At 46.4% G+C, this 26628-nt stretch overlaps 1 protein-coding gene across 4 annotated transcripts; it reads left to right on the top strand.

Annotated features, from left to right (window-relative positions):
- The first annotated feature begins 1418 nt into the window (after positions 1–1418).
- Positions 1419–26176, top strand: LOC133393061 (homeotic protein spalt-major-like). 4 transcript variants are annotated; one of them, XR_009765982.1, is made up of 5 exons: positions 1419–2457; positions 15002–16373; positions 16946–19617; positions 20032–20190; positions 23478–23616. XR_009765982.1 is itself a non-coding variant. In XM_061656318.1 (5 exons), the coding sequence occupies exons 1-5, from the start codon at positions 2394–2396 to the stop codon at positions 24048–24050; spliced, it is 4821 nt and encodes a 1606-aa protein (XP_061512302.1). In that variant the 5' UTR covers positions 1420–2393; the 3' UTR covers positions 24051–26176. The 4 variants fall into 4 exon arrangements, 3 of the variants coding, with proteins under 3 accessions (XP_061512303.1, XP_061512304.1, XP_061512302.1); XM_061656318.1 differs by having other exon boundaries at positions 1420–2457; positions 20051–20190; positions 23478–26176; XM_061656319.1 differs by lacking the exon at positions 20032–20190 and having other exon boundaries at positions 23478–26176.
- The last annotated feature ends 452 nt before the right edge of the window (positions 26177–26628 follow it).

Below are 26628 nucleotides of genomic sequence, written 5' to 3'. Positions count from 1 at the left end.
ACCGAGAGAGAAAGAGCGTGAAAGAATGAGAGCGAGCGAGCGAATGAAAGAGAGAGAAAGAAAGCACTCGCGCGAGAACCAACCGTAAGCGTCCGCGCGCAAGGGTCCACCTTTTTCTTATTAATAATATTATCAAAATGACTCCACCTTTCTGTCATAATAATAAATTGTTTATGACGGCATTGGCTCTCGTGGGTCGGGTGTGCGCGTGCTGGGGAGGGTTGCGGGAACGTTCCTTGGCTGAGCGCACGGCAGTGTGAGCGATACAGCACGCTTCGCCACACCATCGCGGACTGTTTCGCGCGTTGGCGAGCGTTTTGGGCGCCTATATACTAGGAGCTTCTTTATGAGTCCGCGCGCGTGTGTGTTTGTGTTGGTCGTACGAAGGGTGGTAAATGGGCAGCAAACGCAAGAAGTAATGCAAGCGCGTCGGTCGGTCGGTCAGCACACAAAGTTATGCTTTATGCTTTATGAAAGATAGCCGTCTGTGCGCACTGTGCGAAGGGTGACACACACCGAAAAGCGACTCTTGGAAGAAAACTGTTTGTGTGTATTGGGGTGTTTTGGGTGGAAAACATAATGTGGAAAAATTGTGACGGAATGGGAGAGACTTGGACTTGTATGTAATGTCTTTATATATTGTGTTTTCTTGATGATTGTTGAATATTTTACACGAAAAATGGTTTAAATATGATTTTGATCATTATTATTTAGAACTTATTATATAATAAATATATCAAAAATTGAATTTAAATAATATTTTACAGCAATTATCGAAAGAAAACATTCAAACAACACTTGTTTAATAAGTAAAAATGACAAAAATGACAAATTGTCTCTACATCAACGCTTAACACGGCTCGTGACGTATTTTTGATACATTTTCATACCCTCACCACACATCCTGCTTATGTATCATAAAACAATCGATTTCCCCTCCGCTGCTGTGTGTATGTATTCATCGATTGCATTCGTTGATTGCTGTGTTTAATTTCATCGACAAAACTGAAAAATGAGTGGAGGGGATGAGCTCGATCGACGAAAACCCCTGCAAAGCTCGATTATTATGCTGCTGCTGCTTCATAATCGTAAAGGAGGGGGTAATAACCAGCATACAACATCTAATACACACGCATACGTCTACCTTGCTGGTGTGCGATTGTGTGCGTGTGTGTCTGTACTATTCAAACAGCGATGCTGTGCAGAGCATCTCTGTCGCACGCGAGCGCAAACAGCCCCGACCGAACAGAAGGCTGTGCCGTTCACGCTCCCTGTGTAGTACGATGGGTACGAGACACACACACACACATACACACTCTCACAACCTATCTCGCCTTCCCCCTGCCGGCACGAACGAGCGCACCCCTACTACTGCTGCTGCGTGTTGTCTGTGGCAGCAGCAGCGCTGCGCTCTCAGCCTTTGCCTGCGAGTGGTTTAGTAATGAAAAATCCGCGAAACAGTACGCAGGCGGCCCTCTCACGCGTGATTCCCACATCGTTTTTCGTTGTTTTCTCGCCGCGGTCGTCGTGCGGCCGTGTCTGTCGGTTGCGCGTGCTGTCGGTCGTTTTGCGTGCCCGTGCGTGAGTGCATTTTTGGTACCGCGCTGTCGTTGCGTCGTCGCGCGTGTTCCGTTCGAAAATTGTTGCGCTTCTTTGCGTGAAAATTGATTGCCTTGAGGTGTGTGTTTGTTTTGTTGTTGTTGCTATTGTGCATTCTTTTATCAAGAAAAGCAGAGGATTACAACCCCGCAAAATCAGTGCAGCGGTTAAGTGAACAATTATTGTTGTGTTTTGATTTCTTCATCACACACCTACACCGCATCCAAAAACACCCCCACACACACGCACTATGTGGCAGCAGCATCAGTAATTATCAAACAAGTGCTTGTGTTTTCATGCAAAACCGGCTGTTGTGATCACCTCCAAATATCACCAACAAAACATAGTAAAAAGTGAAGCTTCAGTGAAGGAATTGCGTTAGTGTCAGCAAATGCGAATTTAACAAAAATCAATTAAAACACAATGATTTAGTGCAAACAAAACAAAAAAAAAGAAAGGAAAACGGAAGCCGAAGCAGCAGTGATGGAATTTCAGTTTCTGTTTTAACATCCGGAACCTTACAAGCTGCCGTGGTGTGGAAAAGCGTGTGCGTTCAAACCAAACCAGTGAACAAAGAAAGCAAGAAAGAAATTTTGTTTTTATTTTCAAAAGAGAATATACAGTGAAAAGTGTAACAAAGTGCATCCGATTGTACCCACACACACACATACACATCTGGTTTTGATGGCAGGTGGCAGTGCCAGTTGGTGTGCCAGTGAGTAGAAGAAATCGACCGGGGAAAAAGGAACGCAGCAGCAACGCCAACGGCAGCAGCAGCAGCAGCATCAAAAGCAATGATTCAGGTCGATCCGGTTGGATATCCGTCGAATGTGAAAGATGAGTCCAGCGCCGATGAAGGTGAATACACTTACCTGTCCACGACCCTGTCCTGCACGTCTTTTAAAACCAACTTCCCGACGGCAAAACTGTCCCAAAAAGGGGCAGTTCGATCGACTTCGCTGTGTGGCAAAACTCGAGGTGTTTATTGCTGTTTGAGGTTGCTCGCGGGATGGTTAGATCGCTCGGATTAACAACAATTCTAGGGAGGGAGGGAAATGGGGGAGGGAGTGCAAAAGAAGCAATCAATTATATTTCTAACATAACATTTACCCGCTGCGCCACAAACAGAGCGTACGCTCTTCCCCTTGAAACTCCAAAAAAACCTCGCGGAATAAACAACGATCGGCTGACCAACCGATCGGTGGGGGTTGGTATGAAGGGGGATGAGGAAACCGAGCTGACCGGCAGCTGCTGCTGGTGGTGGTGGTTGGGAAAATAAATAAATTTTCCCTAGTTCGTGCGGGATTTTCCCCCAATTTAATGTCGTCTCTTGCGCTCTCGCGTGATCTTTGTTGCGTGCAGTTTTTTTTTTATCTGCCGCGAACCACATCCGCGAATGGTTTACGCAAAAGGGCCGTTTTTTTCGCTCACTCTCTGCTTTCTGTACAGTGAAAATGAGAAAATCGATCGCGCCTATTAGTGTGTATACGTGTGTGTCTGTGCTCGTTTTGGAAGCGTTACCCGGTGAGGTTTTTTATGGGGGGGAGTTGGCAAAAACCGGCAAAACTCACGCACTCACTCGGGCTTGGGGCTGGTTTCTATCTAATCGATTTATTTTATTTTGCATTTCAAACTGGCCCGCGGGTAGAAGATTGCTTTATTTTCCAACGCTGATCCAGCTGGAGGTGAAAAGCTTTCCCCCAATGTACGCTTGGCCATGGCTTGGCCGCCAAGCGAGCGAGCGAGTTAGACCAATGTTTACGATTTATTAATCGAATCGATGTGGAAACTGCAAAACCGCCACAGCGTGGTGCTAATAATGTAATTAATAAACTGATTTTATGTTAAAGGCCGCGTACGCGCGGACGACATCTGGCGGATGTGTTTGAACGCGTTTATTTGCGCACACAGATGCACCCACAGATGCACCCACCACACATCCCGATGCAATGCTAAACATCAAACCCGAAACCGCGATTAAAATCCCCGACACCAGATATATATAAACCCCCGGTGCCGCTAGATAAATGGATGGATTTAGATAAAGGAAGTTTAATTGATAGGTGTGTACGTGTGTACGTGTGTGCTTGCGATACAGTAGCTGCCCCAGTTGGAGGTTTAAAACGCGCGTGTGTGTTTGTGTAAAAATGTATATGAGGAAAGATACGCATCAATGTTGTTTTAATCAATTGCTGCTATTATGAACAAGGATGCAGCGTTTATTTTTATTTTTTTTGTGTAAGATAAAGTACTGTGATGGCTGTCATTTGATGCATTCATGGCGAACAAATGTGCACAACGCATACTGAAATTAAATGTTTTACTATCGAAATGCCCACTGAAACCTTTTTATTTCATTCCTATGCATCAAAGAACTGGAGTGATTCTTTTCCATGAATGTCCTGTCATTTTATATGTATTAATACTATATATTGTAACACAAGTAAGACTATGAATAGCGTTTTATTGCTATCTTTCAATAATAGACTCACTTGATTTATTGCATACAAATGTGCTTAACCACACAGTCATTGTGGTGGAAATAAGATATGAGTATCATGTAGCAGCCGGTGCCGCTTTCGGTAGGACTATTGAGGGTCCTTGGCTTCATTTATCGCTATCGCTTTTACTTAACTAAAGAATTAAGTATTTCTGATGTTGTTTTAGAGAATTTGAACAACTTTTTTAATATACTGCCCAAAACTTTTCTTATTTCTTTTATGAAGTAGCAAACCATTTTATCTACTTTTCTTACGATTCAGTACGCACACATGCTTTTAATCAATCATTATTTGAATTTTCAAGCATCCTTCAAAGGTTTTTTAGCTTTTGAAGGATTTTATGGTGTATTTTGTACATGTGAAAGATTGATTTTTCTTACTATCAGTCATTATCAGTCAAGAACATATGGGTATGGTTCCAGTGCACTACGAAGTACAGTCTCTGAGATGTAGTCTCTTCAAGTTAATAGACAGTAAACAAAAATATTGATCAAAGGACACCATGTTTTTCCCGCAGTTTCTTGGATACTTTATAGCAACACCTTTAACCTTAGAAGATTCACCATAGAGAGTTTAGTAGGCTATGACTATCAAACAGTGGATTTTGCCTCAGCAGAATTTCGCTTCCTAAGCTTTCTTTTGTAATTAATCAGTTCATAGCTAACCACCAAACGAGCACGTTGGCTTTTATTTGCTCTCCGTTTGAACTGTAACAGAGAGATTTCACTGTATTCCAAATTTGACAGTTTTTGTCCGTTCATGGAGCACATTTTTGGAAACTAGACAATGTTTGAATTGATTTGGTATGATTTAACTCGCAAGGGATCAATTGCAAAATGATTTGTCCTTTTGATTATATTTTAAAGCATAAAAGTAAGGAAATATACAAATTAAAAGATTCTTATTGAAGTAGTAATTTAGCAGATAACACATGTAAAATTTCATAAAATAGTCTTTTGTTTTGTTGATATTGTTGTATTTAAAAGTAATTTCTGATGTTTTCTGATGTCCTCGTAACGCAATGACCGATTAATAGTATTTTAATCGACTTGTTTGAATTGTACAATCTTTCTGCTTCGTTGTGTAAACTACTCTTTAATCCTATTCTTCATTGGAGCAATATAATATAATAATTACAAGCGCTTAGCAATGCTCCAATTTTACCTTATGACTAATCAAACCCCCTCTGTTTCAACCTTGCGCTTTGTTTGTCCCCCTTTTTTTTTGCTTTGCTATTCTGTTGCACACAAACTCTAAATAGAGCACCAATTTAATATGCATTTAACACACAGCAGACAACGGCCATTCGCTTGCAATCATGCACAAACAATGCGCTTCCAAAAGGCGGGCCCCGCTGTTCGTTTCAGAGAATAAGCGCAATGAGTAGGCAAATGATATGATAAATGTCGTCTTACAACCAAACCCGCCAAACCGCCGGGGAGAGGAGAATGATTGCATTTTGCGACCTCGCCGATCGCCGCCGTCGATCATCATCATTATTATGGATGGATGGATGGTTTTTTTTTCGTGCGCCAATCGAAACGACAAGGGAACATGGTGTGTGGAGCACGCAGCAGAAAGGGCAGAGGGTTGCAAGAAGAAGAATGGGAAACCAGTCGCGGAACCTGGGGCGATTTTGGGCGGAGTTACGAGCGCGTTATGATTGCTTGATTGCTTGACTGTCGGTTTGAATTGCTCGTGCAACGAAAGGGATGGTAATGGTGGTGGTGGTGAGCCGATTGTCAAAAAGGGAGGGAATGCGTTTTTTGTAGCTGTTGGTATAGTTGTTCGTTATTATTACGTCGCCCGCCTCGTTGGCCACACATGAGGGGCTGTGATTTTCCGTTTTCGGCGAAGGGTGCCGCCCGACCCGATGGCGACAACGACTACGGCGAAGGGTTTTAATCGAAAAAGATATGCACACACACACACACGCAGACACTCTGTCACACCAATCCGATCGATGGATTATCGCAACATTTGTGCTGTTGGTTCGTTTACGTAGGTCGATTCGAGAAGCCCTCACACAGGCAAATGCATTACAACACACGCACACACACAACCATAATCTCATAAATTGAAAGGGATCACATTCGCAAAGGCACTCTAGATCGGTTGCTCTAGTTTTGGCGCAGCACAAGAGCAGCAGTAGCAGCAGGAAAGGAGCACTAGATTTGGTACACTGCCAAAGATGCTTGGATGGATGACTCGGTGTTTGCATGATGCATTGCATTTGCGTGTGCAGCGCGAGAAGCTGCGCAGTTTTGCCTTTATTGCAACTGCAACTCTGTATTTTACACAAAAACACACATTGTAACAGGGCAGCACAGTTATTGAAAAGCGGTTAAGATTTCACGCGAACGCAAGCAATGCGCCATCGCTCATCGCCGGCCAAGGTCGTTTATAAGTCAGAAGACGCCACGTGAACGTGAACAGGAAGAACAGCGAGCCCCAAGGCAAGAGGAAGCAGCAGCGTTTGCATTTGGAAAACGATTAACCAAAAGTGTCGTAAAACGGCCCCGAACTTTAAACTTGCCCGAAAGGACACACAGACACATTTTGATATCGTCATTAGCCGAAGGGGCTGCGTCTGTGGAATGGGTTTTGTGTGGAATGTAATTTTTCGCCCCTAGATAAACTTTAATGAAGCGCTCCCTTCCACCCCTCTTCTGCTAGTGCCAGACCCATCGGGAGAGGTATCCTTTTCAAGGCTCGGAAACCCTTTGGAAAAACCCCAAAAATGACCGTCATTAAGTTGGAGATAATGGACGAAGAAAACAAGCGAGATCGACCCGAGATCGTTCCGTTTCATTCCTGTTTCCTTTTTTTTACAAAAAAGAAGGTTAGAAAGAGCCATGGAATTTGATTGCTTTTTTCCCCAGTCTTACTCACCGCTCGAAAAGTGAGTTGAGTCGCTTGGTCCTATGTGACCTATCCGTTTTCACTATTGGAGTGATTAAAAATTAAGATACAAACCTCTCGGATGCAAATGCAAACCGGCTGCCCCAATTTGGGAGATTCGGGGACACATTTCATATCCGAAAAAAGAAGGAAAAGTGTTTAAGGACAATAATTTGCTCCCTTAAATGAGCTAACTTGGGCCCTTTTCCCACGAGTGGGAGGCCCTTTTTGTACAGAAAATCCAAGAATGGTTACAATATCACAAAAATGGCACCAAAGAAACCGTTTAAAACTGCAAACCACCACCACCTTTGATTACGTTGAGCATTTCCTTTTCTTCTTCTGAGTGACTTTAACGGAGCAAAATAAAAAAAAAAAAGACTCGACCCAAACCATGAAACGGGAGCAATAAAATTGTAATCCAGCACCGTAAAATGGGCGGGCAGAGGAAGATAAGAACCGCTTTTATTGTTATGGTTATCCCCCCGGGTTAAGCTTGTACCGGCACCGATGTACGATGTCACGAATCGGCTTGTCCAGTTATTACCATCACCATCAGCACCATCAGCAGTGTCTTGTTATTGTGGTCGAATAGGTTGCCCGGTGTGTTCTTTGTATATCAGTTGCGGACGATTATGAATGAGGTTTTATCGGTGTACCACTCGGTGCCTTTCGGTGCGTTCGTTCAAGCAATATTTGTTGATGGTGATGTTGATCCAGTGCAAACATGGCGCAAACGATCAGTCAACGAGCGGGGGTTGATGCTTACCCGGCAATAAAGTTTTGCACATCCCGTCGGCACAAGAACTGTCTTCCGTTCGCTTTACATGGCTTTGGCTTAGCCGGGAGACTAATTGGAATGATGGAGACGGCTTGTGGGGCAGTGTAAACAGGTTTCTTTCCTATCGATGAACCCTCTCTCTCTCTCTCTCTGTTTCGATGAGCGTATAAATTACCCCTTTTTTGGGGCCAAACGTCAGTAAGGAAAAGACGCGCTTCGCAATTCTGCGCACACGACAAACCAATTCCCTTTTTCTCCAACCGTGTTCTGCTGTGGTCTTAATCCACGAGCTCGAGCTATTTTCTCCCAGTGTGTCCCAGCTGCCGGAAGAAAAACATGCCAAAACGTCAGCTTTTCTCTGTTGACCAACAACCACCCTGCTCCCCTGACCTGATGTCTCGCTCTCTCTCTAATCGCGGTGTGTCTATGAAAATGGGCATTAAGCTTGCTGCCGCTGCGCTGGTGTGCCGGATCGGATATGGATAAATCGGACAGATCGCACCACCAACCACTTCCCCGCAAACTCCCCTTTTAAATTGATGGGTTTTATGTTGGAACAGGGGATAGGAGAGGAAAAGGTTCGAAGAAGATCAGCAACATCTCAAACTGGTAATTGTGGTCAGTGATTTCGTCGTTCGTCTTCTGGTCCCTGAAGTCTTTTTGCTCTCTTTCTCTCTCTCTCTCTCTCTCTCTCTCTCTCTTCCTCTCTTCCTCTCTCTACCATCGCTGAACTCGTTTTGTTCCACACCGATAAGGGATGTGTGCGTGGTGTGGAAAGAAAACAAACAAAGTGAGGTATACGATCGCACGGGATCACATGTTGGGACGCGCGCTCCGTGGGTTATCCCGCGTGGGCCTCTTGGCTGACCGGCTGAACAAACGGAAGCTGTGTCCAGATGCATGGCCGTCCGGGCAAAACATAAAAGCAGCTCCATCCAGTCACGCATACAAACGGGAATGAAACAGTCAAAAGAGTCGGCGAAAAAACGAGACTTGAGTTGAGTTCGAATGTTAAAATGGACACGCAAGAGCTTCAAAATTCCAATCAAACAACTAACATCCAACGAGTTTGTGTGCTTATATCTCAACACACGAAATACACACACTCACAAACTCCACTAACTATTGATTGATCGGCAGGAAATATGCGACCCCGTGGGCTCATCATAAGACACAAGCGAAGGCGCACGCATGCTTAGGGAGGGCCGCAGCAGCGGGAGAGACCGCGCAACACGCGGGCTGATTTTTCCGCGAGTTTCGATCGATCGATCCATCGACCGCTTGTCATGTTTGTGCGTGATTTGATCTTGTGTGTGTGTGTGTGTGTGTGTGTGTGTGTGTGTGTGTGTTCGTCTGCGCTTTGTCTGCGTTTTTTGATAATCGGCGGCCGGTTGTCGATTCCATCACCACAGTTAACCACCATTTTGTTTCGGTTTCGATCGGTTCTCAAATTAATAACTCGTTTTCCTCACATTTCGGGGAGGTGAAGCGAACTTCTCTCCTTCTCTCTGTCTTTCTCACTGTCTCTTGATTAAATTCCCATACAGGAGGCCATGATGGTTTTGTGTTGTTGGCAGTGTGCTGCCTTTTGTTAATGTGTTGTGCCTGTTGGCGTTGGGTGTATTTGCGTTCGAATGCGATCGGAATGCAAAATGTGCGATTTAAATGAGAGCAGCGCGTTTTTGTGTGAATGTGCGTTTGTTCCAGCAAAATTGCGACCGAAAAACGCGCGTTAATTCGTCCCAATAACCGTATGGTAAAATGGTAATAAATAACGCTGGAAAGGCTACCCCCAAAAGCCTTACCAAAAGGGGTCATTTTGGGGTCAGGTTGGGTGGTGCGCAGTGAGTGAAGCAAAATGGGTGGTTGATTTATTAATTTAATTTGCCAGACGAATTATAATTAGTCCGTGACGTGGTGATTTTTCGCCTTTTTGACGCCTTCTCGGGGTTGGACGAAGTACGAGTACGAGCGACAGTTTCACCAAACGCATTGACATTAGCATAAAGTGCATAATATGCGTGTTGATGTCCCCCTTATAGCTGAGGTTGTATTCGTTAACCTGTCCGGGTATGAAGTCTTCTGCTGCTACTGCTGTTTTAACATAATCGGTTTTGGGAGGAAGCTTTAACCTATTACGTAGCTGCGAAAGTGGTGAACACACATTAAAGCGTTAGTCGTTACCATGGCTGCCTAATTTTTCGAACGCTTGAAGCTCAACTCGCCCTGTGGGGGATTATTTAAACAGCTGGAGTTTCGGGTCAGTTGGCGAAATTAATTCAAATTGGTGCCGTTTTATTTGGTTGGACTTCAAATTGAACACAAAAATGATAAAAATGATAATGTAGCTTTCACGTATAAAGGTTGACATACTTCATGCTTGGTGGACGTCTTCTTGGAGCCTTTATTTAGTCTGCTGACTTATTAATTTCAAAAGCCCGCACTCGCTTCCAACTCGCAAGGACTGAAGGGATGAAGTGCATACATTCAATTGATAATGGAAATGACCGCTTCTTGCTGACGGTCTCGATTGATGATATGTTGGAGTGGGATAGGGCGGATGATGAGACATTGCAATTGATAAAAGGGGAGCGAGGGCAGAAACACGCGCGAAGACGAGCCGAAAGATGTGTCTTCTAAAAGATATACACACACAGGGAGAGCGAAGTGCTTGCTCAAACATAACCTCTTGCAAAAGGTTTTCGGTGAGCATACGTTGTAGGCAATAAAATAAAACGCATCCAATAACACGTACATTCACACACACACACGCAAGCAGGGGGCAATGGAATTGACCACATCAGAAGAATTGGACTGTGCACTGAACAAACTGAACATGGATGAGATGAAGTCAAACAGGCGGGGAGGAAAGGGTATGATTGCTGCACATAAACGAACGAAAGGAAAGGAAAATCAATTTACAACACGCCCTGCTGCACACACGATGCCCTGATGGCTGCTGCCATCATCCTTCGAAGCACTTTCCTGTGCTGAAAAGGGATTTCAGATCGCCCTTTTACTTTGCGGGGAGTGGGTTTTTGGGTGGTGGTTGAAGCCGGTGGGGAGGGATGCTGCTTCAGAGAGAGATGGGGTCGCTTCGGAAGAGTCCCGGAACCCGGTGGTCAGTTTTGTTGTGTGTGTGTGCCCATATCGATTGGAGTACACCGACACCGAACGACCACACCCGGCACAACGACCGACCGAGCGACCGATTGAAGTTATTGCATTCAATTTCAGACTTACACTTTTCCTTTCTGGCCAACGTTAAGCATCGTATCCCCTTGTTGTCCTTCCTTCCTTCCTTGTTGGACGCTGGTTTTTTATCGTTCGATTGTCAAACAGTGTTCTTTTTTGTTGTTATGAAATGTGGATGAAATGGGGAACCTTCGGGACCTTATTTTATATCCAGGACTTGCTGGCAGTACGGAGCAGTGGTTTGGATCTTACACATAGGTGCATATAGGTGGGTGCTTTGCTTATCTCGTGTCCAGTTTCCAGGCAGCAAGGCACTGGCTGTGTGTTTGTATCTTTCAAAACCACCCCGAGTATGTAGAGATAGAGGCAAATAAATTAACACTCCTGATGATGGGCTTGTGTGGCTGTGTGGTGGCCACGGTGCATTGGAAGTGCCGCGCGGTCGCGACCGAAGATGGCACCGTCACCGGCCTTTGCGCAGTCCCCGGGTGATTGAAGGGTGGTAGTTGTGCATGCTTCTTGTGCTATGGTTCGTTTCGTGTCGAGCATTGATGGAATGTGTTGGAGCAGTAAGAATTGTGTTGGAGCAGGTTGGCAAACATTAGCAAACGTTTTGTTGTAAATTTAAATCATTTTGTAAGGGTAAAAGCAAACTTAACTGTCTGTGTCTTTAGGAATGTGGAGTTATTTGTGATTGCGGTTAGTTAGTATGGCAACAAACTACGAAATGTTTTAGGCTTATTTATGCATTTATTCTTGCTTCAAAATTTGTGTAACATGTCTCTCTTTGATTTGTTGACAACGGCTCAAAAGTACCTCTGAAATTACAAATCATTGTTAATATTAAAGCTTAGATTCATGGTAACTCAACTAAATGTAGGCAATCATCATTTTATTTGATTAAAATACCCTAACAATTAACAACTCTAGTATGTTATTGTACATTTATATTATAAATTTTTGTGTGTGGTCTACTCTGAAATCATTAAAGTGTTGTCTGAGTTTCTCTTTCTTTTCAATCATTGAAACCTCTTTTCAAGATATTGTTGCGCAATGCTTCCTTAAATTGCCTGTTTTTAACCTAAATTTGAGCTTTTCGATCGAATTTTTTCCTCCCAGTTTTAGATTTTTGTAATTTTAAACCACATTGAATTTCCCAAACCAAAGGTCCTCAAAGTAACTACGACTTCAGCACCATAACTTTCTTTCAAAAATTGATAAAGCATATGAAAGAAAATCCAACCAGATCCGCTTATTTATTTCTTGCCCTATGCCACCGCTACACCCAACCAATCCTTCTTTGCATTCCTTTTGCATGTGTTCAATCAAAACCCTCGGTCTCGGACCTTTCAAAAACTTAAATCACCCGAATTCGCCTGTCCAATCAATCCCTTTCCCCCCTGCCAACCCCAACCGATCATCAAAAAAACATCAAGGATACCGCTCAACCTGGCCCAACCAGTCCAGCGGGCAGTGTGGGATAATGAGTCCGAGCCATCTGGGAGGGCCGCCGAAACATGGCGCGGACGACATTGGGCCCGTGTCGTGATCGTGATGCGCGTCCTGATGCACCCGGGGAGGCAATCCGCCAATCCGCCAATAAATAACGGCATTGAATCATACCGAGGGAGGAAAAAAGACCAATCAAAACAAGAAAAAGGAAGAAAATAAAACTGATCAACCGGACAGTGACATTCGATGGGGTAAAGTGTATTGGTTTCCCCGTCCAGTGCTCCAGTTCCGAAACCGTTTCCGTCTCCGGGCCACCTGGGGATCGTTTGCTTACTCCACACGATTGCAAAACATAAATCCCAAAAGCGGAGCTAAAATTTATAATAAATATTACATATATAAATTTACTGCCCCTGCGCCGACAGACAACCAATCGGACAAAACATGCCACAGTGCGGGGCTTTTTTTCTTTCTCTCTCCCGTGCGATCACGAAGCGCGAGCGCCTTTTAGTTCCAGCGTTATGGGACATAACCCAGCACTGGGGAGGGTGGGCCGCCTGTCGCCGGTTTGCCTGCCTTTTTGTTGCCTTTATTTATTTGTTTGATTTTCGTTGGGCGTTTGCGATAAGTCCGCGACGCGTTGTCCCTGTTGTCGCTCTGACTGTTGTGTTTTTTTTTGCGTTCGATCTGAGATTCGCAAAAGGCGCATTCGATCGGCCGGAGCCGTGCACTCCTAAAGGGATGTGATGTGCCGTTGCCGTGTGAGTGTTTAATTCTCGCCTTCTGCCTTTTATGCCTAATAAACGAAACCTAAATGGTGCGAGAAATCGTGTGCGAGCGCGCGCGCTCTCGCTTGCGTCCAGTTCGCGCGACGAGGAGGATGATCGTCTCGAGCAAACACAAACGTCATCGGCCAAGCGCACACGGGGTTCGATCGGGCGTCATCTTTTCGAACGCATCGGAGAGGGTGGCATGGAAAGGGGGAGGGGAGGGAAGGCGGGAGATCGAGAATGAGGATCAGGATGAGGATTTTGATCGGTAAATGTAATGTGTTTGCCCTTCCCGGATCGGGAGTGCGCGTACATGATCGAGAGCCGTGCGAGGTCGTGGAACGGGCCCCAATGCGTACGTGTGTGTGTGCGTGACAGACAGAGGGCCCTTTGGGACCGACCAAAGGGGAGGGGGCTGGGGTCTACAAATGTCGATCGATCGATCGGTCGGTCGAGCGAGGACGTTTTTACTCGCGTTTATCGAGCGAAAGGGTGACGTTGACGATGGCGAAGGGCCATTTTGCCCTTTTCTCGTGCTCGTCTGTCCTCTTTCCTCTTCTGAAAGCTACCCCCCCCCCCACCGGCTTGGGGTTGGGACGCGGGTTTATGCATCGTTATTAAAATATGGAGTTCTGCCCTGTTCGATTCCCGCCTGTTCCTTGAAGTTCCTCGCTCGATGATGTGGTGGGGTAGCCTTCATCGAAAACAGAATCACCATCCATCCTTCAATCGACACCCGGCTCCAAGTCCTGCACAGAATGGCAGGAAAGAGGTAGTACGTGTTGATACGCGTGTGCCTGTGTGTGTTGTCTTGTTGCTCACACACACACACGCCCGATTCGAAAAAGGGGAATGCGATCTCATTAAAACGCTCCCTCTGCACTCAATTTATTGACGCTTTTCATTTCGCCCTGGGGGAGGGACGGGGTTGGTATGAAAGGGTGCCCCCCCCGGAAGGGGTGGTGGTTTAAATGTACCTTCGGTGCGCACTTTATATGGATTAAATTTTTGAGGTTAAAGCGATCAGCTCGCGCTCGCTCGCGGCGTTGATCGTTGTTTATTACCCGCGGTCCATCGATCAATGTACTTGCGCTGTAACGTTTGCGCCTTCGATCGTTCTGTGTTGGTTGCCTGTGTTTTTTCTCCTTTATTAATTCGCCTTTCTTATCAAACATGATGGCCCACCGGCCATCGGTGCGGGATGCATCCCCATTTTTGCAGTGTGCTGTGGTGCCCCCATCTTCTGCTGATCATCCATATCGGGCGCATAAACATGCCAAAGGTGTAATGTGCAAAAAGGGGCAATTTTTATCACACACATACTCACACACACACACACCAACCTACCAACACCACTCAAGCCTTCCTCCAGCCTTGCAACATGAACGCAAAGACTGGTGGAATGCAAAATACGAGCGAGTGAGGGATAAAACAAGTTTTTCCCCTTTTCCTCTGGAGGAGGGCGAAGATGTGATCGCGGTACCGATCGGGGTGCGCAGAGCATAATTTGCAAACGAACAGGACAGATTATTGAAAGCGAAGCGAACGTACGTCGGCATGTGAGATGTCGAAGAAAAAAAGGGGGACTTCCCTTCCCCACTTGCTGCGGCACGTCCGGAAAAGGGCTTTATTTAAATTTTGATTTCGGCCCAGCAACGGCCAACGGAGCGAAAACGTGTTGCCATAATTTTACCTCACCTGCACCTTCCCTTTTGATATTAACTCTGGTTTTTGCTTTATGCAGTGATTTTCTCATCTCGGAACTCTCTTTCTCTCTCTCTCTCTCTCTTTCCCCTGCACAGATATGAAGGAGAATGGTTGTACAGATAACGAGCACACAATCGCGAAACCGTCGGTGCAATTGTTAGCGAAGATGTCGGAGGAATTTGCCGAAAAGGCGGCCGCGGCGGCTCGGCTCGGCGACCATCATCTGCATCATCCGCACTATCAATCGGCGGCGACGACGGCGACCGGACGCCATCAGCCGCAGGATCGATCCGATGCCCTCAACGAGGCGGACAATTTAAGCGAGGACGAACACAATGAGGACGACGACGAGATGGCTGACGGGCGGCGCGGCTCCAATGCGACGCCCTCGGCCAGTGCAACCGCGCCTGTGAACGATCGTGCCAGCAGCGATCGGGAGGAGTCGGCTGGAGGGGAGGAGAAGCAGCCGGCCGGTGATTGTGCCACCGGTCGAAGCAGCCCCCGCTCGCCCATCTCGCTGGTGGGGCGCGTGAGCGTGAACGAGGGGCTCGGTTCGATGCTGGCCGGCGGCGATCATCATCGCGACGAGCCGGCGAGCATTGCAGCGGCCGCCGCAGCAGCCGCCCTCGGTGGACCGGCGGCAGCGGCCGCCCTGGCAGCGGCAGCAGCAGCCGCCGCAGCAGCCGCCAAAAACTCCGCCAACCCTGCCGCCCTCGGTGGTGCCCTGTCGGCGGGTGACTTTAATCCGGCCGCCGCGTTCGGCTTCCCACCGGCACCGCCGCACGGGCCGACGCCGGGCATGTCGATACAGGCGTTCCAGAACGCGATCGCCCAGTTCACGGCGAACGCGCTGGCGAACAACATGGACAACGATACGGTGGTGAAGAATCTGGCCATCCTGCAGTCGGCGCTGTTTACGCTGCAGCAGCAGCAGTTTCTGCAGTTTCAGCTCATCCAGCATCTGCAGTCGCAGCTGGTGAAGAAGCAGGCGGAGAAGGATGAGCTCGGGGCGAGCGGTGGTCCGCTCGCCGGGTTGGCCGGGCTCGGTGCGGGGCTGGCCGGGTCGGTGGCCGGGGTGGACAGTGCAACGATCGGTTTCCTCAACAACAACAACAACAATCACAGCCAGCACAATCACAACAAGCAGCAGCATCACACGGGCAACAGTGGTGGTAGTGGCAACAGTAACGGTAGCAGTCGACACCACCAGCACCATCATCAGCAGTCCCAGGGTGTTAAGAATGAGCCGCAGGATCTGCGGAAATCGTCCCACAGCTCGGTGGCTGGGGATGGGGACGAGGAGGAGGAGGTGGAGGAGGAAGGCATTGAGGATGCGTTCAGCAAGAGCTACCAGATGGCGAACATGATGGCGGCGGCTGCGGCCGCGGCGAACAAATCGCACGTCCCACCGCACGTCAGCGAGCTTCTGCGGCCTTCGATCCATCCCGTACCGGAAGAGGAACTAAGGTAAGTGGCTCTTCATTGAATCATCGCGTTATTTTTAGCGAAATGAATCTGAGTAGTAGAGTTTAAAGTTGATCGAAATTGCTATCTCTTTGTCTCTCCTTTGTGAAATTCATAAGCTGAGTAGATGCATTAGTTTTTGTGATTCAATTCACTTTGAGTGACTCAGTTTTATATAATTCATTTTAAGTGACTCACTGCGTAGTGATTTAAAAGACTCATTCTTCGGACTTAGCTGTGACTCAATGTTTAAAGTTGTGACAAAAGATTCTTAGAGTGATCTATGTTTAGAGTTCTATGTTTTGGCTATCGAATCGTTTAATGTAGCGCATTTGAGATTCAAATCAATGTAACTGAATCATAGAAGCACTAGGAGTGAGTGCATTGTGAATCATAATAGAGCAGAAAGAGTGAATGAGTTCAAAGACTGATAAAAACTCTTCGTGAAGAATTGAGTCCCTAAATTCACTTACAAACTTCAACTCACTCGATCGCTCTTACTCAAAGAGCTACTAATTTCTATTCCCAACAGTCGATTGCATTTAGTGTTATTTCTCCCTCTTCCTCTCACTCAGAAAACCGAAACCATCAGACTCCGCCGGCAGTATGTTCGGGCTCGGTGCGTCCGACAAGCGGCACTCCTCCAGCGAACAGCCCACCCACGGACAATCGAGTACCGTCCCGAGCTCCCTCGGAACCTCCAGCTCATCTGCCTCCACCACTCAATCGCTCGCATCGACCAGCGCAGCCTCCGGCGGCCGCTCGGAGAAAGATGAAATACTCCCCTACCACCAAGAGCACCCCGGCTCGACCGGGAGCTTTTCATCGCTCGCCGCCAACATCATCACCGACCATGCACCCTCCATGCTCGGTGAACCGAACTCGCTCGCGATGCTCGAAAAGAAAGCCCAGGAAGTGCTAAACTCCGCCTCCCAGGGCATCCTCTCGAACAACCTGCTCGACGAGCTGGCATTCGCGAACGACAAATCCTCCCCAAATGGGCGCAACGATGCCGCTCTGTTCAAGCACCGCTGCCGGTACTGTGGCAAAATCTTTGGCTCCGACTCGTCCCTCCAGATCCACATCCGATCGCACACGGGCGAACGGCCCTACAAGTGTAACGTGTGTGGCAGCCGGTTCACGACCAAGGGCAACCTGAAGGTACACTTCCAGCGCCACTCGGACAAGTACCCGCACATCCCGATGAACCCGAACCCGGTACCGGAGCATCTGGACAAGTACTTCCCACCGCTCATCCCGCAGGAAGCGCTCAAGGAGCAGCAGCAGCAGCAGCAACAGCAGCAGCAACAACAGCAACCTCCGGGCCAGTCTCCAGCGCCACCTCCAGCCATGCCTGGTGGAGCCGGGCCCGCCGGTCCTGCTGGGCCTGCCGGGTTCCCGGGCGTGGTAGACGGTCGTGGTGCACCACCAGGCTTTCCACCGCGTAGCTTCTTCCCCGACTTTTACATCCCTCGGCCACCGCAGCTGCAGGAACTGTTTGGAGCGGCTGCGGCGGCCGCAGCAGCCGCGAATGATGCTAGCGCCCGCAATCCTGTGGATCTGTCGCAGATGAAGAAACCAGTCGAACCACCACCAGCGCCACCACGGGAGCAAACGCCCGAACTCCGGAGCATGCACTCACCCGACCTCTCGAACGATGGACCGGCCCAAGGGACAAAGATCAAGCAGGAACCGATGGAGGAGTCGTTGGATCTTTCCGACAAGTCCACGAAGGTGACGGGAGGATCGGGACGATCTACTAGCACACCGATCCAGCATCATCATCATCGGGATATGGACGAGTCGAAGGATGGTTCGAAGGAAGATCATCCAATGTTGGATCATTCGGATCATCTGAAGGAGCACGATAATGGAGGAGCACTAGGAGCCGGCGCTCTGAGTGCCCTCAATAGCTCCACAAGCGAGAAAGAGTTCCCACTGAAGCTGAAGAACAACTCGATCGAGAACTTGGCAACTGTGCCGTCAGTATCTCCCCCTTCTAGCTCCTCATCCGGCTCGCTCTATCAGGACACCGTACTGGACCCTTCGTTCTACGCTGCTCATCTCCCTCGTCCGGACAGCAACGACAGCTCGTGGGAGAACTTTATCGAGATCTCCTCGGAAACGTCCAAGCTGCAGGAGCTGGTGGACAACATCGAGAATAAAACGTCCGAACCGAACCAGTGTCTCGTGTGCAAGAAGGTGTTGTCTTGTCGCAGTGCCCTCCAGATGCACTACCGGGTGCATACGGGCGAGCGACCCTTCCGCTGCAAGATCTGTGGCCGATCGTTCACGACGAAGGGCAATCTGAAGACGCACATGAGCGTGCACCGGATAAAGCCACCGATGCGCACGCTCCACCAGTGTCCCGTGTGTCATCAGAAGTTCTCCAACATCTTCGTGCTGCAGCAACACATACGGTTGCACACGGGGGAGATGACGGATCTGACGCCGGATCAGATTAAAGCGGCTGAGATTAAGGACTACGAGGGTGGAGTGCATCCACCACCGCCCCATCCGGATGCGTTACGGTTGAACCCGTTCGGGATGCGGCTGGCTAGTGAGTTCCATCAGCAGCAGGCACATCTTGCTCAGCAACAGCAGCAGCAGCAGCAGCAACAGCTACAGCAGCAACAGCAACAGCATCACCACCAGCAGCAACAGAACAAACGATCGCTCGAGCACTCGGACGAGGAGAATGACAGCGAGAACGGAGCACGACCCTCATCCGTCGATCGGGGCGTCACCCCGATCGGCAAGCTGCCGAAGGTTCCCATCCACGAGAAGCTCAAAGTGAAAACGGGACTCACCTCGCCGGCACTCGAAAGCCAGGTGGAGGATCTGCGCACGATGAACCTGCAGCGGCTCTCGATGCGATCGCTGCCACCCGCCGATGATTCGTTCTCGCGCGATTCCTCCTCGGCCAGCCCAACCATCGCCAGCGCCAACATGTCCACCGGCTCGGACGCAAAACGGTTACGCTCTTCCAGCCCGCCCAGCAACTCCTCCCCATCCATGCACGGATCGCGCCGTTCGCCCATTTCAACCCCACCGACGGTTGGTGGGGCGGAACAGGCGAGTGCTGCCGGGCGGGCCGCGGCTGCCGCGGCCGCCGCCGTTGCCTTCCCGTACGGGCCACCGTTCCTCGGTATGCCCCAGTTCCCGCCCTTCATCAATCGGCCCCCATTCCTGGGGAATGTGCCGATCGTGCCGCCCGGGTCCAGCATGCCACCGTTCGGGCTGTTCGGTAAGTACCGCATAAGCACCCTCAGCCCAAGCTCCTCCTGCCTCCGTTCCATCTCCACGCGCTCCTCCTTTTGCGTTAACCTTTCTTCATACACGCCTGTCACCCCTTCTTCTTCTTGCCATGCCTGCCATGCCTGCCAGCCAGCCAACCTGCTGCCGATATTATCTATCGCTGCATCGCAATAAAAAAACTAAATTTTGAATCTTTTCGACCGATCTTTTCGTCTTCGCTCGTTCACTCGTCTTACACACTTCCTCTCCCCGTTTCTACGTAGTGTCCTAGTAGTGTCCACCCATTTCCTTTTGCCGCCCAGTTCCTCTTCCTACTCCACTCCTAAAAACACCCCTCCCCCCCCCCCCCCAAAAACCGTTAACCATATCGTTTCAGAAAACATATTCAGATTTCTTATTACAGAAAATTTGATTAATTGTAGGCGTTCGTGGAAACACAACAACTTGTAATATTTGCTTTAAAACTTTCGCCTGTAATTCCGCACTCGAAATTCATTACCGAAGCCATACGAAGGAGCGCCCATTCAAATGTTCAATCTGCGATCGAGGATTCTCTACCAAGGTAAAGGAACGAAACCAAAAACAAAACCCAAAAAACAAAACAAAAAAATACAAAACCAAACCAAACAACTAGCCACTTTCCTTCTCTTCTTTTCCCATTCACTGGTGTCTGTTTCCCGTCTGTTTTTTTGTTTGTTTGATCCTAGTCGTTTGGTGGAGTATTGTTTCCTGTTTTCTTTTTGTAATGTGCAAATTAGCAAATCCCTCCTTCAGTCCTCTACCACTTTGTTTTCTCGTTTTTCGTACTATTTTTGTGTCTATTTTCCTCTATTTGTAGCATATTTTGCTAATTTGTTCTACCCCTTCTATAACTTCCTCGCAGGTGTTTTGTTCTTTTTCCTTTCACTACTTTCACTGTTTGGTTGTGTTTTTACTCCTTTCTTGTGTATTTTTCCATCATCAGCATTCCTTGTTTTCTTGTTTTTTTACTCACATCCTCTCTCTCTATCTCTCTCCTTGTAGTGTGTATTTAAAACAAAAAACAAAACAAGAAAAAAAAAGAAAACCAGTCCTCTCTCTATGTGTTTGATTGAGTGTATTTTTTGTATGGCTACGTACTCGGAATTTGTAAACGAAACAAAAAAGCATAATTCACACACGCACACGCACACACGAAAGCAATCTACAAAGGACACAAATCATATTACATCCCTAACGGAACAAGGCACTTTTTAGCTGAAAAAATGGAATAAAAAAGCACGGTAAAGGCAAATTGCTTGTCGCCACTCCTCAATACGAAGAAACGGAAGGAAAATAGCGATCGTGCAATTATACAACAAAAAAAAAAGATCATTTGGCCAGATTTCTTGAAGAGAAGTAATCGGAGCACATCCAAGAAACACCCGCTGCTTGCTGTCCCTCTATTTAAGCTCCGTTTTTGTTCTTCCCCAATATGACAAGGCTCTCTCTCTTGACAAATGTCAACATTTGCGCCACGTTGACAAGTTATGAGAGCCGCTCGCTCGAGCACAAAAGCGCTTTTTTTTGTAGTGTTGCAGTGGATCGTGACGGAGGACGCAGTGTGCGCAGTGAGGATCATAATGGTGACAAACAAAGGACATATCGGTTTTGCGGTTCGTTGATTCGCAGGACCGTTGTGTCTCTCTTGTCGAACGGGAGAAAGGTTGTCGCATTGGAAGGACAACCCATGCTGAATGGGAAAAAAAGGATCGACTAAAGGGAATTAAATATGTTTGTTACGCGTGGTGAAATGATATTTTTCTTCCAAAATTCCTTTCATCAACGCTGTTCACCAACGCAGGAAAAAGAACAAAAAATGCTATTAGAATCACCATTTACCTATTTGTCATCATCTGCCCGTGCACGACACAAAAGGCAATACTTTGCTTTCAGTGCAATTAAGCTGCCTTATAAGCGGCCTTGCGGCACAAAACAAGCACGAATCACCGGCTTGGGAGGATTAAAATAGGCGATTAAATGTCGCTCGGTATCTGAGAAATGGGCTTAAAAAATTGAAGCATTTTACACAAAAATAGCACCAGATTTCATGCTCGGTTTTCGCCGGCTCGACCGGCATCATACGGGTTTGGAAAGCGAAAACAACACGCACATCCCGTAGCAGGAAGGACAGCGAATGCCGTCGATAGATCGATCGATACCGGTAGCCTGTGGTTGACATTTCGGTGGGGGGTTTTCACATTGACAGAAATGTGGGGAATTTTGGGGCTGAGGCTGAGATGAGTTTCAACAGTTCATAAAGAAAGTGCGCGGTGCGCTCTCGATGCGGCACTTGATTGGTTGGGCTGACATTTAGTATGCGATTGAGCGACAGGGAGAAGACAGGGAAATATCTTTGCTAACGGACTAAAATAAAAGAAATCTATCACACGCATACATCGTACACTACTAATTGCAAATTGTTTGCCTCCTAAAAACAGCCGTTCGTCCCCGGTTTCATCTAGCTTTCGAAAGGCACATTCGACATCCCACATGCTTGCTTATGCTTTTATTTGCATAGTTTTCATCGCGAAAAGATCATGCAGAAAGGGATCATGCAGCGGGAAAAGGGAAAGAAATGATACGCGCTATTCTCGCTGTGGTCTAAAATTACGCATCCGAGAAGTGCATCTTTTAAATTGTTTTTATGTTGCTTCAATCCCTTCATCTTACTGGTGCTACTTCTTTCGCGCGCTCTCTCTCTCTTTTCTCTTGCACGTTATTTTTGCGCGACATCGACCCGATCGACTGTACGCACCGCGTATTAAGAGTATCGATATCGAGACACGCACTGCTCGCTTGCGCAATACGCACAAGCACGTCGAGCGCATTGTAGGGTTTTTGCTGCTTGCGCGACTGTGTGGTTGTATTTTTCATCTTCTTATCAGCTTTGTATCGGTGTGGCTTGCATCTTTTTTTTATTCTATTTTCACCACTTCTTTTACCATAATCGCTTTTACCCGCTTGCGTGTGTTTTCTGTGCGTGTGTGTCCCCTTCTTTTTCCTTCTTTTCTCACTTTCTTTCCTTATTGCTGACTGCTTGTACTGTTCGTGTCTTCTGTGTGTTATGTAGAAGCTTGTTATTTTGTTTCAGTGTCTCGTGTTTCCTTTTCCTTGACTTATAGGTTCTTTTGTGGTTTTTTTTTGTTTTAAATTCCCTATCCAATTGCATGATGACTGTTGAAACAAAAAAAAAAAAAAAAAAAACGGGAAAAGTTACATAAAAACACACTACAAGCAGCATTGCTCATTGCTACCGAATACCTTAACACAAAGTCGGGCAATAAATTAGTGAAATGTTTTTCCACCAAATGCAGCAAATTCTTGCATTGAAAGAAAGGAAGTGATTTTAATACGGAAGGGATAAAAAAGACAAAAATCAAAATAGAACAGGAATGAAACGGAGAATGTGTGGAATGGAGAACTGTGGGAACAATACTAAGAGGAGGGAATATAGGATAATTTTACTGATGGAATAGACCTATTTTAAGCTCGCTCAAAACGATCGTTCTCGATCGATTCGATTCGAGTCTTTTCCCAAGTGCTTTAAATTGTTCTCTCTGTGCGATTCTGTGATTTGTTTGTGTTTTATTTGAATGTTTTGTGTGGTATTGTTTTTTAGTTTATGTTTGTTTCTTGTGTTAAAACTCTCCCCTAGCTCCTTTCTCTTTGCTTCCCTTTCCCCACTCTTTCTTCTTCCCTTGCTTCCTACCTTACTTGAAGAGATAGTTGTTTTTGTCTTTTTATAAAAACTCCTCAAACTAATCGAACCGTTTTCTTCGCCTTTCTTCTCTCTCTCTCTCTCTGTCTCGTTCGATTCACTCTCCGCAGGGAAATATGAAGCAGCACATGCTCACACACAAAATCCGTGATATGTTCGGCAGCTCGGGTGGCAATTCCGGGGATGAGTCACGCACTCAAACCCCACCCCAGGACAACCATTCGCAGTCGTCGAACGGTTCGGAATCGCATCACCACAACCACCATCAGCAGCAAGACGGTGGTGCGCAGGACTTTTCATCGTCCGGCGATGGTAATGGTGGTGGTGGCGGTGGGTCTCACCATTACGGTGGCAACCGTGAGCGGTCGAAATCTGCCGGCTGCTACGACGATGGACCGTCCAAGCCGACGATGGACCAGGGCGAACATGGTGCGCAGGTAGAGAACGAGAACGGTTCCAGCAGCCGGGCCTCGTGCGCCTCGGACCGGGGCAGCTCGCCAACGCCGCTGATGGCGGGCAGTGCGGCCGCGGTGGCAGCAGCTGCTGCGGCCCATGCCGCTGCTGCGGCCGCCGCTGCCTCCAACAACAACTACAGCGAGTACGGCATGGGTAAGGAGGTGACCGATCTGAAGAACTGGTGCCAGAAGCTGAAGGAAATGCCGGAAAACATTGCCGCGAGTTGATAATGTGCGCTGGTAGGTTCGGCCGCTTCCAGGCGGCGTGAGGCGGACGCTTGATACAACACAACACCGGAACATGGAGACACGACACCAACACACACACACAGACAGACACACAAACATGAATCGAATTTCTTTCTACCAAAGCTGAAAGCTGACAAAAAAAGGTGAATCAAGATGGGTGGCTGCTGGGGATTTGAGGCAACAAACAGAACAAAATAATCAAAACACACGACACGAATGTGGGGAAGGGGGATGGATGGATGGATGGATGGATGAGAGGGAGATGAAATCGCTGTGTTACATATCAAGAAATGCTTTCCCGTGTGTTTTGTTTAACCATTCACAATAGTTTCCTCACTGCTCCATGCATACATAGAGTACTTCGTTTTGTAAATAGCTAAAAAAGCGAGGGAGCGAGGAAAATTTGTGTAACTTCACTTAAAAAACATATAAAGCTGTGAAGTTGAAACGTCCTCAAAGTGTGAATTAACAATGAATAAATAACAAAAATGTTATTTAAGTGGATAAAAAAAACAAAAGAGATGTGTTAGTTAAAGTCACTCAAAACAGAAGTAAAACAGACAAACAAACGAACACTAAAAAAAACAGAAAAAAATCGAACAAAAAATAAAAAACAAAATTCCCCCATCTCCCCACAATCTATAATCACTGTATGTGAGTGAATGTGAGTGTGTATCAATGTGTAAGTGTATGTAAATGTACAATGTATCGTAGAAATGGCAAAAAGTAGTAGTTCAAACGCTCCAATTAAGTTGGAGGAAAATGTGCAACAAGTGGGCAAATGCGACTGGAAATCGTAGTGAACAAAATCAAAGTATGCTCTGAGCGATAGCAAAAAAAAGAAAGAAATAGTGTATGAAAGAGAAAGAGCGAGAGAAAGCATGTTTGGTGATGCAAAAAGGCTAGAAGAAAGGGAGAGAAAGAGCAAGAAAGCGTTTTGTTTGAATGAACACACAAAACGTGCATATTATCAAAGACAAGAATGAAAAAAAACCCTTATATGTAGCATTAAGTTTTAGGTGTGTGTTTGTGTGCGTGTATGTGTGTATACATAGAGCTGCGACAGCAAACTATGAAGAGAATAGACAAACAAGAGAAAAAGAAAAAAACATAAAAAAAACACAGGAACTGTAAGGAAGGAAGGAAGAAAACCAAACAATCTGAACATTAGAGCAGAAGAGGTAGTAGAACAGCAGCGAGCGAGCGAACGTGTTTCAAATCAAATCAAACGAATCAAGCGCGCGGCGAGTGAATGAACGAATTTTGCTTTTATGACCGATGTTGTAGCTACTTTATTCACGAACAAACACTGTGTTATAATCATAAAATGAGTAAACACAACGCGTATATTACAAAAAAAACACACACATATATAAAACATAAACACACCCACGATACAGATGCGAAAAGAAAGAATGAAAAAAAAAACAACACTCATAATGCACTCTCAACGTATGAACACAAGTAAACAAAAAATGCATAAAAATGTGACAAAAAAAAACAAACTGTTTTATATTAAGATGAACACGTGCAAGAGCAGCAAAAACAATGGGCAGAATGAAGCATCACCACAAAACATACAGGAATTTTTGCAAAGAGAAAAACAAAGCAGTTAGTTTATGTTTTTTCTTTCCTTTTCCGCGAGAAAGCTGAATATTGTTGTGTTCCTTTTGATTTGACAAAACAAAACTAAGAACATGAAAAGAAAGTTGTAAAAAAACACATTTTACTTTGTTGCTTATTCTCTTCAATAATACTACTGCTACTACTGGACGAACTAAGGAGTGATGGAGCTTGTTCTTCGTCCCAGTTCCAGCAGCAGTTCACAATTCGTAATTCGAAAAAGAAAAACAAGAAATGGAAACAACTTTTTGTGATAATTTATGTTATACTACTACTACTACTACTACTGCTGCTACGACTATTACGATTATCACTACTACTACTAGTACTACTTAGCAACACTGGGAATATTATTATTATTCGTAGGTATTTATACTTTTACTTTTAAGGCGCTGTTTTCTCTTTTTTTATTAATTTGTATTATTTCAAATTATAATAAACCAAACCACTGTGGAAATGAAAATGATAAAATGAAAATTATATCCAGATTTTTGGTGTCTTTTTTTTGTCTTGCTGTTTGAGAGGGAATTTTCAAGAGCATCCGAAACGAAGGGGAATTTTGGGAATTAAAAAAAGGACTTCTATTGGGATGTTTAATTCCGCTTTGAAGCAATCAGCAAAGATTAGCTTCTATTTTCGTGTAAATAATCATCCCACAAACACACGTGTGCACATACAAAGAAAATACAGCACGCTTAATTTAAACAAAAGGCCTCATCATCATCATCATCATCTTCATCTTGGACCTACCAAGCTACTAGCTACATTATCCTTTCCGGTCACGCAAAATTCGATTGCTTATCCTTAGCATTCTTCTTTACAAACTGTAAAAACCTGCCAGGATGGAATCTGCCCGGACGTGAAAAATAATTACTGCCCATCCCCGCCTCGCCTTTTGCAAGTCATGTCGAATCATCGTTTATTATGTAATTTA

Source organism: Anopheles gambiae, chromosome 3 (assembly GCF_943734735.2).
Source record: "Anopheles gambiae chromosome 3, idAnoGambNW_F1_1, whole genome shotgun sequence".
Lineage (NCBI taxonomy): Eukaryota > Metazoa > Arthropoda > Insecta > Diptera > Culicidae > Anopheles > Anopheles gambiae.
Note: the sequence above shows the minus strand (reverse complement) of the source record. Positions and strands in the feature narration are given on the sequence as shown.